At 38.4% G+C, this 17,584-nt stretch overlaps 1 protein-coding gene across 9 annotated transcripts in view; it reads right to left on the bottom strand.

The window, feature by feature from the left end:
* Window positions 1–580: 580 nt before the first annotated feature.
* The window catches only part of USP6NL (USP6 N-terminal like), a 215,753-nt gene continuing 198,749 nt past the window's right edge, over window positions 581–17,584 (bottom strand). For 8 of the 9 annotated variants that reach the window (XM_073328781.2, XM_073328776.2, XM_073328783.2 and 5 more), the window contains 2 exons: window positions 12,202–12,252; window positions 581–5,872 (listed from right to left, as the gene is read on the bottom strand). In XM_073328781.2, coding sequence (XP_073184882.1) covers window positions 4,422–5,872; window positions 12,202–12,252 — 1,502 coding nt within the window. In that variant the 3' untranslated portion in view covers window positions 581–4,421. The remainder of the gene's footprint in view (window positions 5,873–12,201; window positions 12,253–17,584) is intronic. The other variant, XM_073328775.2, reaches the window with a different exon arrangement.

Below are 17,584 nucleotides of genomic sequence, written 5' to 3'. Positions count from 1 at the left end.
ATGCATTCAATGCACAGAATACAGTTTTGCTTTGGACATTATCTGGAAAAGGCTGAAGAGACACATGGTAACCTCTGTTGTCTTAACCATCTTGACAGCATTACCAATGAATAGCAGTAGATGAGTAAGAATGGAACACAGTTGTTCAGGAAAGTCCAGAGAATGGGTCAAGGGAGGTTACCAGAATGAAGGGAGAAAAGAAAAATGAAGTTCAGCACAGCTTAGTTTTGTCTGACCTACCCAAACAACACAAGCAGAACAAACCAATTTCAAAATCAGTGTCAAAAGCCAGAGGATGAAATGTTGGTTCTCAGAAGATTCAAACTCTCTAGTTTTTGTACCTGTAAAAAGCATGAGTGGTTTTCTGTTGATGCATTACAATATAAATACAAACAAAACTAGTCAACGTTAGGCAGTGGAGGAACCAAGAAACTCAGGAGAACTCAGGTTCTTTGTTCCAGGAAAAAATTCCTTATGGCACAAAGCAGCCCCAAAACAGTTTCTTTCCTCATGCCTGATACATGTGGCAACCATTTTAAAGGCCATGTTCAAATTTCTGCCATCATGGTTCTGATTTTTTGTTACTGATCTAGCTATCTCCTTGTTGTGACAGTGCATTGAAAAGCATTTGCGTTGGCTTGACATCCCCTAAAAGGAAAATGCTAAGACAAACTATGCAGGTTAAAATGTTAAACTTTAAGTGTGCTACATTCACAGATCTTCATACGCATGCCATGTTTACAGAACTATAAAAAGGGTCTTTTCCTCACTGAAGTACTGGCAGCAGAACGCACGCTGCTGGAAAAGAAAAGGTGGGCATTTGGTGGCATATACTGTGCAAGCAGTGTAATGGGACTCACGAGGGAGAAAAAAAATTTATAATTTGCAAGTCCAATTTCAAAGTCATATCTAGGATAATGTGAAACTCGGGGTAGGAATCTTTAAAAAAAGATCTTCTTGGAAAATGTACATGTGTTCCTCAGGGAATCAAAGGGATTTACCTCTCTGCTTTGCTAGGCTGTTCTGCCTTTTTGACATTTTGATGTTGTTTACTGTTCAAATCTAATTCTGGAATTATTGAGTGGTTCACTTCAAGGGTGTATTTTTGACTAACATTCAGACAGCTCTCCTAAGCCATGGCCCAGGAGTTGCTAAGCTCCTCAGCATCAGTGCTGGCACTTTTAAATTTGTTTATTTTTGTGGGGGATGTTGGGATGTGTTTTACTTTTACCATAAAGGCTCAGTTCTGCTCTCAATTATGGGGATACAACTCCCACTGAATTCACCAGTGTTACTGAAGGAAAAAATGAGCCCTAAATTTGTTTATGGAGCTATAGTTACTGTTTGCATGTTTTAGAATTATAAAAAGCAGAGAAGGAAAAGCTCCAATCAGGACATTTAATCCAATACACCAGCCAATGCAGAATTTCTTACTGCAAGCTACAGATAGAGTTGTCTCCTACTGTGGCCTGTAATATTGAGCTTTTTGGTAACTAACATGAATAATTCCTTTGATGCTTGCAATGCATTTACCTTAAATAGGCAGATGAAGTTTACCCATAAATAAGACTTTTATTCTATAAACTATGATGTGCCAGTTTCCCTTTAGCATAGTTCAGATCACTCTGCTATATAAATCCTTAGTAAAATTATATTTTTCAGTCTGATTAGTAAAATTTTATAGGCCTATCATGTCAATAAGTCCACTGCTGTTGACGGACATAGGGTGAGAACACTGGGATAGGGCAGGAAAGTTATGATGACAGTTCAGACTCCTTGTTTCTAAAGCCATTGCTGAGGGCTACGTTTAGCGATGAAGAAGACTACAACCAATACTCGGTAACTTCTGAAACAATGACAAGGCATTTTAGGAATTATATTGATATTGCTCAGTCTAAAAGAAAACACATACAGACAAATTAAATAGGGCATACATTATACAAGAGTATACCATTAATTTTTAAAAAATAATAGTTTATCCTGGGAAGACCAGAATTATGGCTTTTGCCTACAAGCATAATCAAACATGGTAAAAAAGACACATAACATAGACTTTATTATTATTATACATGTTAAAAATGCAACCACATCAAAATAGAATACACAGTTAAAAAACTGTTGCAGATGACATAAGAAAATAGTGTGTATATATTTTATATATAAAAATCTACAGTATTTACTAGTGTTGATACATATTTTGGAGCAGTCCCAGGCTGCTAGCACAAAGTAAATTGTACAGCTTTATTTATTATGAATCACAGAACCATGGTTAAAACTTTGGGATTATTACACTTAACCACATTATATACATACATTGCTAAGCTGCTATAAGCAATCGGAACTAAGGTAAGCCCAAGTAATATTCATCAACTCAATTTCAGTTTAGAGTTTTTCAGTGTAGTGCTTAGCTACTGTTACTTCACTGCAGTTTGCAATCTTTAAAATATAAAACTGCCCAGTTCATTAAAAATTACACCGCTCATTATATACACAAAAGAAGTGTGTGAAATATACTAAACGTTACTTCCATGTTTTAAAAAAAACATTTTACTTTTGTACCTTAAAACCTAGACAGCTAACCTGCAGCAAGAATAGGCACTACTGCTCCTTCTTTAACAGAATTTTTTTTCTGTTTTCTAGTGTTCAATGTACTTAGCTAACGCACCCCAAGAAAATGCAAATGACAAAAACCTCCCCAAACAAAGACTGATTTTTAAGCGTCCCAGAACCTACCAGTGTTTTGGTATTTAAGTATTATAAATCTTTTCTGTTAAAAGCTCTAAGGACTCAGTCTTGCAAGAGGCTTGTCACCCTCAGCTCTCATTAACTTCAATGAGAGTTCAGAGTGCTTAGTAATTCCTACATTCAGCAGCTCACAAGCCTGCACCCCAAGTACGCCACTTAATCTGCAATTTTTTTCTTTTCACAGTGGATGAAAGCCAAGGAGAATGTAGAGTACAAAAGGCTGAAAACACTAATTTAAAAAAAAATATTTAATTACAAAGAGTCTATTAAGCTTCTTATTAACAGTCAGGGTTGCACATCGCACAATCTCTCAACAGCCTGACAGTGCAGCAGCACTTGCCCAACCCTGGACATGAACCTATTGCTTTCTGGAAAAAGGAGGGCAAAAGCAAAATGTCATTGAACGGACATTATCGAGCTCATGGGAAAGAGCACTGAATGCATGCATATAGCACTAGGTTTGCCAATTATGGTTGGATGTATTCCTGGAGGTTTCATCACATGACAATCTTTAATTGAAGATTCATCTTTAACTCCTGGAGACTCCATGGCAATCCTGGAGGGTTGGCAACCCTACGCCACACACAGAGGGTCAAAATAGCTACACAACCTCCATATTCTGCCCCCAAGTTTCAAGTGACGGGCAATACTCTTGTACCAATAAGAGGACTATTTGGCAATCCAGTAGCTCACACTATGACTGGTTTGCTAAGTTAGATCCTATGGGAAGGCTGCATGCCATGAGAATGCAGTTCTGTTTCTGCTTCTAGCATTGTATACATTGTGCTCAAATAGTTCAGAGGACTTAAATGGGAACACAAAGCATTGCTTTGCAACATTGGATTTGGGTACAAAGGTACAGATTCCGTGCTGAAAGTTCACCCATACCCTAAAGACTTGCTACGCTCAGACTGCCCTGATTTTAAGCACCATTTGTCAGCCAGAACAGAGTGACACCCTTTTTGGCTCCATGGTTTTGCTTGTCTGTTCCTTCTGGCGGAGGGAAAGGCAAGATAGCAGCCAAAGGAATGGAGATTAACTGGGAAATAGCATCCCATTAAGATTACATTAACAACCCAGAGCATCTCTTCAACTTCAATCAGATCCTGGGTTACTGAGGCAGTTTGTATACGAAGACAGGGAAGGCCATCCAAAATGAATGGGTCATTTATCAAATAAATTACAAAGAAAATAATTAAACTGAAATAAAAGTACTTCACTAACCTAGCTCAAGAGTAAATGCATCTACATTTTAGACTCTTTAGTTCTTCTCCATGTACATGGTTGTGTATTTGCACAAGCACACTTACTGCATTCTAATGTCAGTCAAAATACAGCTTGCAAATGTGTTACAGTTGCTAGGCAGAAAGATCATAGCTCTGTGCAAATTATTTAAATTTCAGAAACATGGTAGTGTTAGACACATTTTGCAGACGACTCTACTATTGCTATGTTTATGTGCATCAGATCCCTTTCAATAGGTTCAATGCAAGTTTAAAAGCTCAACTACCTTTCAGCCAAAGTTTAAAACTGCTTTGAAATAATGTTATTACTTTATCAGAGAATTGCATGAACTGCCCACATTCTGTATAAAATACTGACTTGGACAATTATAAACACAGCAATATATATCTAATGTTTTCAGCTCTTGCTTTTTAGTTAGCATTGATTGATTCTCACAGAAGCACTGATTCATGCATAGACATCCCATCATTTTGGTTTCTGTAGTGCTCAGCAGGGGCTGGTGGGCCTGAATATTGATATTGTGCTGAACCATGTTCTTCCAAGGTTGGTGAAGTCCTATATCTTATTGGACTATCCACAGAAACATTTGGAAGATTATGGTCCTGAATAGGTGTTGGCTGAAAGGCTGGATACTTCTGTAAGTTACCCAAGTGGCTTTGGTTAGCATCTTGGTTCCAGGGCTGCCCATATATCTCATGTCTATACATATAAACAGCATCCGGCCTCTTTCTGTTGTCTGGCAAATAATCCACTGGAGGAATTATAAATTTGACACCTGCAGGTGATCTAGAGTTGCCAGGATAGGCATCAACAGGTAAGACTTCTATTCGACTAGAAGGTGGAGAAATAGGATTTTGGCGATTGGCAGGATAGGAGTTCATATGTGGTATATCTGGAGAAAAATCTGTTGAAAAGATAGAACCATACGGTCTACCAGAAGTGTTGGTTCGATTCCCATGATTATACTGTGAAGGTATAAAACTTGCACTAATTGGGCTGGAGGCATGCTTTGGAGTGTTTCCATGGTACATAGGTGGGTTACTATAAGATGGTGGTGGTGGTTTAACACTTGGTCTGTGATCTGACCCATCAGACTGAGATGAATATCTTGGGCTTCTCGGTTGGGAACTGATGGCATAATTGTTGGATATTTTTAGTGGGCCAGGAATTTTTGCACCTTGCTTTCTAGGACTGCTAGAGTATGTTACATTCCTGGGAATTTGCGGATGAGCTCTTTCTAGCATCTCCTCAACAGGATTCTCATTCTCATGGTCAACACCTGGAATATTGTCATACTGCGATGCGTTAGACCCTCGCTTACCTTCATCAGCATCCAAACCCCTCATCTTTTGCTTTACATTCAATGGCTGTGGTTCACCAGGACTTGGTGGCGTACCTGACATAGCATGGTTTACTGACCTACCTTTTATCTCCACAGTAAGTTTTGTAGTCTTTTCAATAACTTTGATATCTGAAGGTTTATTCCATTTAGGTACAAATTCCCTTCTTGTATCTGAAGTAGCATTAGAATTTTGGTTAGCAGCTGCATTGTTATATTGTCTAGAATTGTCTTGTACTGTTGACTGAGGCTTTTTTCTGATATCTACGTCTTTCTTAGATAGCCCACTCTGGTCTACTGGTCCAGGCTTTTGTCGTTTTAAAGAAGGCTTCCTTTCCAGTAAATTAATTCTTCTTCGGTTATTTGGTGAATTTTCTTGTACTTTTTCAGGAGATAGTCTCCTTTCTGTCCTTCTTGCTGTCTGTGTTCTTGAACTACTAGCGTTGCTCTGTCCATTGAGCATATGAGTAAGATTAAGCATGGCAGGCTGAGGTTCCAATGGAATTTGTCCCAACGGCTTCTTTGGAAATTCATCTTCTTTACCTAAAAAAGAAGAAATAAAGTAAATTGAGGCTTCTTGAACTGTGTGTGCCAGTTTAACACACACACAAAGGCACGCACACACACAAACAAAATAAAACAAAATACATAAAAGACAAAGGTCCTGCCAAATTCAACTCTGGATTTAGATCTCAGACCCAAAGTTCAGTTATATTTGGATCTAGGGTTTTTGTTCTGGTCCATATATAATGTACATATTTATGGACATATAAACGTACTTTATATAGCTTTGATAGGAGTTTATCAGCTTTGAAAATCAGGCCACTTGTTTAAGTGCCTAAATATGATTTTAGGTACACTTTGTCTAAATTCCTATCTTTTACAGTTTCAAAGATACTAGTAGAACTAAATATGCACTCAATACTGCATTGATTGCCTCCCTGAGTCTGCAGCAGCTATCCTGCTGCTCAGAGTTTTCCCAAGCACTAGAGTGCAATTAACAAGATCCTGGTCTGTTTTACCACTGTTATATTGAACATTGTGGAAAGAAGTGAAACTGGGATATGTCATGTCATTTTTACATGACTGCTGCTTGGGAAAGCAATTAGCAGTGGAGTACTGGAGTATTCATGGAGGGGACCCTCTTCATCCCCACAAAAACCTTGTGGGGAGGAGTAGATTAGTGAAGTCCCATTCCACTGAAGCAGTTAAGAGGCTCTGGAGGAAGGGGAAAGAGATAGCGGTTTCTCCCTTCCAAAAGATACATAGAGAAGGAAGACTTCAATTTTATTAGTGACCTTCTACCTTGAGTCCTAACAGGGGTTGAGGGACAAAACCTTGGTAAGAAACCCAGTCCCATCCTCTTTCTCAGCATTTGAAGGCGAGATGCTGGGTTTCTCACAAGGCCATTATCCTTGAGCTCCTACTTCTTCCTTATTGAAATATGCCTATTAGGATTAGACCACTGGCTTGCAGCTGTCTGGCAAATTTTTGAAGCCCTTTACATCACACTCTCTCTCTCACACAAACACACTAACGACCCCGGGAAGTCAGAAATAAATTCAGCATATAAATGCTTGTTTCTTAACTTTGTTAGTATAAGTATGCAATCAGGTGTGCAGTTATGCTAGACAACTATACCATGCAAGGTGAAACACAAGGCCAAGAGACTTCAAAACACAAGAAAAATGGGTACCCAGCGTAGCTATACACCCAAACTATACAAGAGCTTTTATTTTTTAAACATAGATTTTTGTTAAACACTGAACAGTAAGTTCACTAAAATGGACTAATGGTTACATTAGACAAAGCATTTAAGTGTAACTACTGTATCAGCCAATCAGCCTCTTTTCATAAAGTACAGTATAACTAAAAGATTATGCTTACCACCTTCATTTTTTAACTTCCGTTCTTTTTATGGTCATTGTAGTTAGAAGAGAATTTATTTAAATATCTAGGTACTACTACGGTCTCCATCACCACAGAATCTGAATGCCAAATGGGAACACGGATATTTCTGTTCTGACTAAGATGGCAGTGAAAGACAACAACGTTTACTTAAGAGCAGCATATAAGTGGAGAGTTCTTTTTTGGTTATGAGCACAATATATGTCATTCAGTGTTTAAATGTCAGTCTCTTAAGGTGACACAATATTCCAGATTGTAACCTTGTAAAAGACTTAATTATAAACAGAGAAATGATAACTATACAACCTGTCTGATAATGCCTATATGACTATTTATACCAACATTTCTGCTCAAATTACTCTCTCCTTTCAGCAGTCATAGCTATTTCCCCCTTCTAAATTAATACTGGTAAATATTTATTTTATACTGGTAAATATTTAATCTTATTTCTACACCTCATAAAATTGTAGCTTCCCTATGCACAGCAATTTCTTTCATATTATAAACAGAAAAAAGTTTTAATTTTTAAATGCATCTCCCACACAATCTGTTTGAAAATTTGCCTGTAACTTTTAAAAATCAGACAGCATAGCCAAATAAACTCTATCATATATCAGCTTACTAAGTAAAAGGACAGAAAAAAAAGCCCTGGTTTTCCTGAAAATTTATGTAGAAAAGCTATGTAAAATGGTTGGTAGAGAAATAATTTAGTATTTTGATCCTCATTGAGGCAGTAGACACACAGGACCACGAAACTTTCGTCTATCACTCGAAACTCTGAAGTTAAAGGTTAACATCTCGTCGTCACCAGTTATTTGTACGAATAATTCATTCTGCGTATCTGTATAGTGCATCTGAACAAACACTCAGACATACTTGTCTCTCTAAAATATACTGCTTAGAAGTATTAATCACATCATGGAAATTGTACAAACAATAATACGAGTTAAATCTTTGACAGCTGATTCTCATTAGAGGGGGATGGCAGAAACAGATGATCATTGGATAGCACATAGGAACTGCCATCAAGGATCAGGGCCACATTATGCTAGATTCTGCATAGGCAAATAAAAACAGAATTTACAGTCTAGGTGTCAGGCAGAAGGTGACAGGTTCACAAAACAGAAACATGATGAGGGTGGGAGAGATAAAGTAACAAAATGAGAGTTTAACAGAGAAGTCTCTGTTTGCTACTTGCCTAACTAATGCCAGTTTCATGCTTATTGTATGCTCGTGGTCATTTTCCTTCTGCTCCAAATGAAGTCTACAGTGCTGTGTAAGGTCAAACTTACCCCCTGCCTGAGGTCTTGCTGCATTGGTAATTTAAAACAAACATCAGCCTAAACTTAATCCTTCCAGCCTGACTGTTCTTAAGTTTTCCTGTGTCTATCACTGGTTATACTCTAATCAGGTCATACACTCTAATCAGAAGGTCTCATAACTTGGCAAAGTTAACAAGCTTCCTGCCACAAAGAGTCAGCAGAATTCACTCAGCTCATTTATGCAGGGCACTAACTCCTGCTAACCTGATAGGTCACAGAAGAGTCCAGCATCCCTATGCAGAGTGGTAGATGGTGCCACTCTTACAGTTATATTTCAAAAGAAGATAAGTGAAACTTTCAAGTTGAAGATTAAGAAAATAAAGTTAAGTTACAATGGTTTTCCCACAAATTTCCAAGACACAGAAAAAGAAAAAGAGAGGAAAAATTATGAAGGGGCTAATAGAAAATCCACAAATGTCTTAGAAAACCTGAATCAGCAAGTGCACTCAAATCGCACAGATGACATGATCAGTAAGAAAGAACTGAATGTTATTCTGCATGGTTCTGTTTTTTTTACACAATCCATATAGAGTACATAGAAACTATGATGATAGGTGCTTTAAGAATGCTGAGAGATTTCTTCATAAAGATGGCTTTCCAAGACAATATACTGAACACTACATCACACAGTTAAAAAACTGTCCCATATTCTTTTTGGGGTGGAATTCACTCCCTACAGAGGCTCTGCAAAACCTTTAAATCATTTATGTCCCACTTATGCCCTCCAACTAGGGTGTATGCAGAACTTAAAACCTTGTGCTTGTCTTCTGCACAGGCATGAATTTCACCCTTAATAAATATTCGCAACACTAGAGCCATATGTCATTAGTTTTTCCCATCTTATTTGTCTCAATTAATTTTTTTAAATTAAGGAGTGCAGCATTTCAGAAAAATGAAGCACTTCTGTGTAATACTAAACTGTATTTTAATGATAAGAATGAAATCTGAATTGCGAAGCAAAAACATACAATATGTCCTTCAAAAAAAAAAAAGTTTGTGTAACATTAGATAGTGATATATATCACTTATATAGAAGTGATGTCGGTTTTATATGCTGTTAAGTAGTTTGCAACTTTCAGGTGATCTGTAAGGAGTTATGGGTTGTTGTAAGAGCAACAAAGCCCATTGCCAACTGTGTCCACATATCTATTCAAGGGACACCATCATAGGGCCTAATCACATCAGCCACACTATCAGAGGCTCGTTCACCTGCACATCTACCAATGTGCCATCATGTGCCAGCAATGCCCCTCTGCCATGTACATTGGCCACACTGGACAGTCTCTACATAAAAGAATAAATGGACACAAATCAGACGTCAAGAATTATAACATTCAAAAACCAGTCGGAGAACACTTCAATCTCTTTGTTCACTCAATTACAGACCTAAAGTTTCAGAGTAGCAGCCGTGTTAGTCCGTATTCGCAAAAAGAAAAGGAGGACTTGTGGCACCTTAGAGACTAACAAATTTATTTGAGCATAAGCTTTCGTGAGCTACAGCTCACTTCATCAGATGCATTCAGTGGAAAATACAGTGGGGAGATTTATATACATAGAGAACATGAAACAATGGGTGTTCTCTGTGTATATAGATCTCCCCACTGTATTTTCCACTGAATGCATCCGATGAAGTGAGCTGTAGCTCAAAAAAGCTTATGCTCAAATAAATTTGTTAGTCTCTAAGGTGCCACAAGTCTTCCTTTTCTTTTTGCGGATACAGACTAACATGGCTGCTACTCTGAAACCAATAACTTACGAGGAGACATGACTTATGAGGAGAGGCTGAGGGAGCTGGGATTGTTTAGCCTGCAGAAGAGAAGAATGAGGGGGGATTTGATAGCTGCTTTCAACTACCTGAAAGGGGGTTCCAAAGAGGATGGCTCTAGACTGTTCTCAATGGTAGCAGATGACAGAACGAGGAGTAATGGTCTCAAGTTGCAGTGGGGGAGGTTTAGATTGGATATTAGGAAAAACTTTTTCACTAAGAGGGTGGTGAAACACTGGAATGCGTTACCTAGGGAGGTGGTGGAATCTCCTTCCTTAGAGGTTTTTAAGGTCAGGCTTGACAAAGCCCTGGCTGGGATGATTTAACTGGGAATTGGTCCTGCTTCGAGCAGGGGGTTGGACTAGATGACCTTCAGGGGTCCCTTCCAACCCTGATATTCTATGATTCTAACTATAATGGTGTAATTTTAACACAGATAATTTAATGTGCTTGTATGCAATAAACGTCGTCTTAAGAAAAAATAGTCCTCCTTTGTCAATAATGTCTTCCATGCTTGAAATGTCACTATTCCATCTATTTTTAAACAATAAATAGTTGCATTCATATTTAAATATGCATTCCAGTGTTCTTCCAGTACCTACATCAATGCTTTCTGTATTTGCATATACACAGTTAAAAGCATCAACTGTTTTCCTTTCTCTTACAGTCTTGAAGAAAGTCACATAGAGCAGATTGGAATCCTTTGAAATGTGCTTGGTTGAACAATAAGTTTTTGGTTTTTTTAATTTGACACACTTAAGATCTCTTAATTACCATTAAGCTTTCATAAAACCCAAGCGAGACTATTGCAGACATTTTTTATTGAATTCTACATTGCTTTGAAGATTATTTTCTGTAATCTTTCTCGCATAGTCCACAGTAACAGAGTGCATTAGCATTGGTGTGTGTGGTTTATATGATGTATGCAATAACCTAAATTATAGTTATAAAAAGGATGTCAGAACAACCCTACACCGTAATATTAGTTATGGATCACTACTGTGAAGCTGTTAAACTTTAGAATGAATTCTAAGACCAGAGTAAAAGCCAAAATGTTCCAAGCCTACAACTGTTCTTTAGAAAGATAAAACCGTGGGCACTCTAATAATGTGATACCAGGCTTTAGCTTTCTATGATTTGATGATACTGGAGCTTAGAGTCTGCATAGAAAACAAAAGATAAGATATAGGATGAAAAAAAAGACAGCTTTACATCTTCATCATAAAGCCTCCATACAACACAAATTAACTTAGCCTCACACTCAACCATCGAAAGTCTTGTCTGGATCAGTCAATAAGCATTTGCACTCCACCCTTTAGATACAGCCACTTTACTAAACTCTGTTAGCTATGCTCAGTTTTCCTAACAGGCAAAGCAGCAAAACACATACCTGAATCCCAGGCTCAGTCATGCTCAGATTAACATTCACTAAGGTTTGACCACTTCTTACCATAACACAACCAGGACTAAAGACATCATCAAAAGTGATGGGGTAGTGGCATGGACCACTAACAAGAATCTTACAGCATAAAGGCATATTCCAAACCACTGCCACCTCCTAAAAAAAAAGCACTTTGTTTCAAGCTATAAAATGTGTGTTTAATACCTACTAGAAATCAACAAACAATCATTCTTGGGGGCTATCAACTGCATTAGATGCCAAAAATAAATTACTGCCCTTGAAAACAATAAGAGCTCTTAAATTAACCTAAAATTAAAGAAAATGAAATCCTTTGAGGCACATGAAATAAAAACAGGAAGAATAATTTGCACACCCGTCACCATGCATATTAATGCAAATACATAGGACTCAAACTCACAAAGAAAGCATGCAAATCATGTACATGAATGTAGTGAAAAAGCCAGAGATAAAATACCAGGAGACACTTGGGGGGTAGTAGCGAACAGGAAGACCACGATGTCGGGTGCTGGTAGGAACAGAGGAAAAAGAAAAACAGGTTCACATCCTCACCTCTAAAAAAAGCAAAATGAGAAAAAAAAAATAAAAATAAATACCCAGAGTGAAAGAGCAAGCAAATAACCATAGAAACAGAGAGAGAATGCGCAAGCCCCTCTGTTGAGAAAAAGTATGCAAATAAAACATCTCATGACTTGTCACAGTAACATGCCAAATATTCCCTTGCAAGTTCTGCATCATGTTCCACCACACTTCCGCCTAAAGCTTCACCTGCAGCCTCAGGCACACTTTTACCTTGACCCCTTCAACTGCGATTTTTAAGATCAATTGCTAAGAGTCCCCAGATCTGAACACCTAAGAATTAGCAACAAGGTGGTCTCAGTGTTGCTGCCTTAACTGGAATTTGTTTCCACCATTGGTCCAAAGATTGAGTTTACGAACATTCAAGGCACACTCACTTGTTTGACTGCAGGGCCCATTTTTATCGTGTTAGCAGTAGTTTCTGGGCTGGGTATTTTTATATAGTTTACAAAGGTTAACAAATCTTCTCTTTAAGATGCATTTGCACCAAAAGATAATATTAATAGGGCAACTGAAAAAACAGAAAACATGAAGTGGAAACTGTCTGCCGGTGGCTGTTTTGGTAGTAATAATTAACATTATTATTGCCCAAATGTGCTGGTTTTGTTTTCTGGAGCTTTCTGGGCAACTGGATTTTTCTTAGCCTGCCACTATTAGATCCATAGTGAGGTGTGAAATTGTATTCTTCTCCCTCCTCCTCCCCTTTAACATACCAAGAAACTAAACAAAAAGTTTAATTATTGGGCCTTCCTCAAAAGGAATCTAATAGAAACTCTGCATGAGAAACTACAGACAGGACCGGCTCTAGGCAGCAGCCAAGCAAGCACGTTCTTGGGGTGGCACATTTCCAGGGGCAGCACACTCATAGGTGCTGACTTTACCCTGCTCTGGTGGGGGCTCACGCCGCCGCCCCTCCTCCCCCGTCCCCCAGGGGTGGAGGGAGGAGAAGCAGAGCGTAGGTGAGTTTGGGTGGGTGAGGGCGGGGAGCTGCCAGTGGGAGCAGAGCACCCACCAATTTTTTCCCCAGGGGTGCTCCAGCCCCAGAGCACCCATGGAGTCGGCGCCTATGTGCACATTTCCAGGTGTGGCACATTTCCAGGTGCGGCATTCCGGCCAACAAGGGGGGTAGCCAAAAAATTTTTTGCTTGGGGCGGCAAAAAACCTAGAGCCGGCCCTGACTACAGAGTTGATACAGTGCCATTTTTTTGTGGAAGCATGTAATGATTTGGTCGTCCTATGTCTAAAGTTAGGGGAGTCCATTCAGCATCAGTACCAAAAACCAGAGAGAGCAGCAAAAAACGGGGGAAAACAATACGACTATTCCTAAAATGATCTGAAATTAGAGTCACATTAAAAGGGTTTTTATTCTACTGATTTACTCTTGATCTAAAAAGTCTCTGTCACCACCCAGTGGAAATCAATCCCAACTACAAGACTTTACAGATTAATTGCTTCAGTAGGCACTAACAGCTTCTTGTATTGAATAACAGACATATAATTGGAGTAGAGAGCTTTAAGTGCTCTCTCCGGTGAACAACAGTCTAGTCCTTAATTTCAGCGCAAGCATATACACACTTTGTTCTAATACAGTTTTCAAGCATGGTAAAGGGTCAGAAAAATTATTCAGTTACAATGACATCTTGGTATTTTGTGTTTATTTAGCATCAGTGACTTTCTCCATCTTATTTGCTCCATTTACAAGTCAAAATGGACTTTTTAAAATGTTACTGATTGTACCGGAAGTTCAAGTTGCTATCAGAAAGTCAGACTACCTTCTTGCTCCACAAAATGCCATCATCAACAAAAGGGGATTCTGTAGTTATGACTTGGATGGCAATTTTGATGATGGAGCATGAGGCAGACGAGAATACACAGTTTGCTTTTCTGTAGCTATGTTAGGTTTGCAGTGCCAATGGTAGCAAAAACTCACTTTATAATTATAAACATTTTTATTTAGAATAAAAATAATGCAATTAATTAAAAATGCTTAGCAGACTCACAGGGTAGTTTTGTGTCAAAGCAAGGTGACTTTTTTATAGTCATTTTCTAGTTATAATCACATTACATTTTATATCACTAATTCTTACACTTCTTGAGAAAAATTCTTGTTTGCACTGAAAGATTCAGTTAAAAAAACTGTGACCCACCAGCAGTTGCATCATAATTTCATTTATAGTGATCTAAAAATGTGCAAACTAAAGAGGTCAAGCAATAAAAGTTTTTTAAATAGTGCAGAACCAATATATAAAATTGCTGGAAATAACACCACTCCATGCCCTACTATTCTTTTAAACATCAGAAAATACACATCAGACAAGCACTAGAAAAATTATAAGAAACACATGATAGAAATGTATTTTGATTTAGTTGGTTAATAAATAAAGTGCAGTACAAAAATAAAAAAATAGCTACGTTTGTTTTCTCCAAACATATAAGTGAAAAATCCCAAATTCCTCTGAAACAAAAAACAATAAAAGATACCTAGCATTAGAAATAGTAAATCAAGCAGAGTTTCATAATTTTGTTGCCTCATCAGTGTCATAAGATGCATTTCACTGTCTAACATTTACAGCTAATGGCATACATCCTTTGGCAGATTATCACTAAAATATTACATACCTGGCTGTAGAATTCATAGAAAAATATGAAACTGAAAAACAAAACCTGTGAAAAACATGGTATTCAAACTTCCCACTAATTTTTCTGCACACAGAAAAGCCAGAAATGTGGGTGCAACTGAGGCAGCCAAACATTAAAGCAAGGGTTACTACACACACAGAGTGTAAAATGACAAAGGCAGATTCTAGGTTTGGAATTTGACAGAAATAGTGGCTATGTAAAATGGAGCAGTGCCTACTAGAGGACCTCAGGAGAAATTCTCAGCTACTGTAAATTGGTGTAGCTCCATTGAAGGCTTTACAGACATGAAGAAATGCAAGATTTGGGTCACAGGATGATTTTTGGGACCACTTTTGTGCTTTGTGGATCACAATATGGATGGTAGGTTGCTGCAAGAGTGGACTTCAGGGTCTTCAAATTTTGAATTCTGACCTGACTGACTTGTTCAGGAACTTTAGATTCAGGATCCAGTTTCCACCCAACTGCCTAAGGTCTACAGAGAAGGTGGAGGCTGGCCTCTTGGAAGCACATTGATTTTGTTACTGATTCTGTGACTAACTGAGAATAGGTGGGAAGTTATTCTCATAATTTAGGAGAATTTCAAAGTATTTTTGAAACTTGGGAAGTAAAGAATCTGTGTTGCGGAGTTGTTGTTTTTTTTTTTTTAAACTCAGTGGCATAACTCAATGAGTTACTTCCATTACTCATTGCTCTACAGAGCAAAGTACCCACAGAGTAACAGCCTGTTCCAAAAGGGTCCATCAGGAGGATGGAGATTGGAGTCATGCAGACTTAGAGGTAGTGTGCATTAGCAGATTTCAGAAGTTGTTTCTTGGCCGTGTACCCCTCACTGCATTGCAATGGCCCCAGGAGATGATGTTTTCTCTTCTGCTAAGACTGTTTGAGGGGATGCACAGGAGAAATCTCAGAAGGGTTGCTTGCCTCTACGTGAGCATTTGTAGTCCTTCTGGTGGCTTGATGAAAGGAGGGGCTTGAAACTATGAGGCATCTTCTGAAGCACTCCACATTCCTAAAGCTTCCACCAGGTTAGCAGAGGCCATCCTGCACAGATTGACTCACGAGAGGATTCTGCCAGATATGCAATCTGCTCTATGAACAATATTCCTGGCTTTGGTGTTTGACATTTCAGTGGGTGCCCTATGCTTTATGGCTAGCTCCATGGCAACTAACTTGATTGTGATCTCATTGTGCTCCTGGAACCTGGATGTTCACACTAAGTATTTAATGGCTTCATCTCAACACACGTAGGAAAACCATTTAAACAAACAAACAAAAAAACCCCAAATACTGACGTTTTTCTGCCTCTTCATCCCCCTGCCCTTCTTCTGAAGAAAGGGAGCTCTTTGGTTCTGAGTTTAAAGCCACACAAGAAGAAACCAAGGGAATGCTGTTCCAGGAGGAAACTTGCATTACTTTAAGTGCTGGGCAAAGTTAATACCTCTTTTGATATTTGACCACAGCCTGCCCAAACAGGGTGTCTGGATTTCCTGTACTAACAGAGACTGACAGATGGAGAATTCCGCTGAGCTTAATTAGCTCTCTGCTATTTTTGGATGACTGATACAGTCTGATGAAGGCTATAGTTTTATGTTCTTTTTAAATGGTTTTTAGTTCATAACAATTAAAGATGTTATTGTTGCTCAGTGCAAGAATGTAAGAAGGGAAATAGTACTTCTCTCCAATTTTAGTTGAGGAAAAAAAGATAAAACAAACTCCCCCCCCCCCCGACTCTAATGGATGCTTACATGCCCAGACTAGCTTTTCTATGCATTGCTACCCGGCATATAGTAATTTGACAAGTTTACGTTAAAAAATAAATAAATAAATAAAAAGGCTAAAGAGCACGCAAGTAGCTGAATCAGACAGACAAGGTTTGAGCAAGGTTAAATGTCAAGAGAATGCTGAGAGCCTGTAGAAAAATATTATTGCCTGAAGACAGTGATTAGAAAAAAACCAAAATGAACATCAGAGTGAAGAAAAACCAAAGGCTTGTGAAATTCACATGAAGAACAAATGAGGCATCAGACTTACTCAGCTAAGGATAACAGGAGACAAATCTGCTAGATTTCCGAGGATTAGGATAAAGGTATTTTATATTTATTTTGTGAAAAAAGTGAGTAATATTTCCACTCACCCCAAACAAAAATATGCCACACATACAGAGAGTTTCCCAGGCTACTAAGGCAGAAATAAAAGAAAATCAAAGTCTCCCCCCCCCCACCAATCCAGCAATAAAACACAGTTACCTTTGTTTGCAGTGATCTTACCTAAGTAGCAGCACACCCCATGTTAAAAAATAGTTATTTTTTTCACATCAGTCGTACTTTGGCTACCCAAAAGTAAGAGCAAAAGAAATTCTGAAAACAAACTATTCTTGGCTCAAGAGCCGCACCTTTTAACAAACAAGATCTGCACTGCATCCGATGAAGTGAGCTGTAGCTCACAAAAGCTTATGCTCTAATAAATTTGTTAGTCTCTAAGGTGCCACAAGTACTCCTTTTCTTTTTACGGATACAGACTAACATGGCTGCTACTCTGAAGATCTGCATTGTCTACTGTGGAGTATAACTTGTATTCCAACTCCATAATTTCTTATGGTAGAGATACATGCCCTGTACCTC

Source organism: Lepidochelys kempii, chromosome 1 (genome assembly GCF_965140285.1).
Source record: "Lepidochelys kempii isolate rLepKem1 chromosome 1, rLepKem1.hap1, whole genome shotgun sequence".
Lineage (NCBI taxonomy): Eukaryota > Metazoa > Chordata > Testudines > Cheloniidae > Lepidochelys > Lepidochelys kempii.
This window is presented reverse-complemented; position numbering and strand designations above follow the sequence as displayed.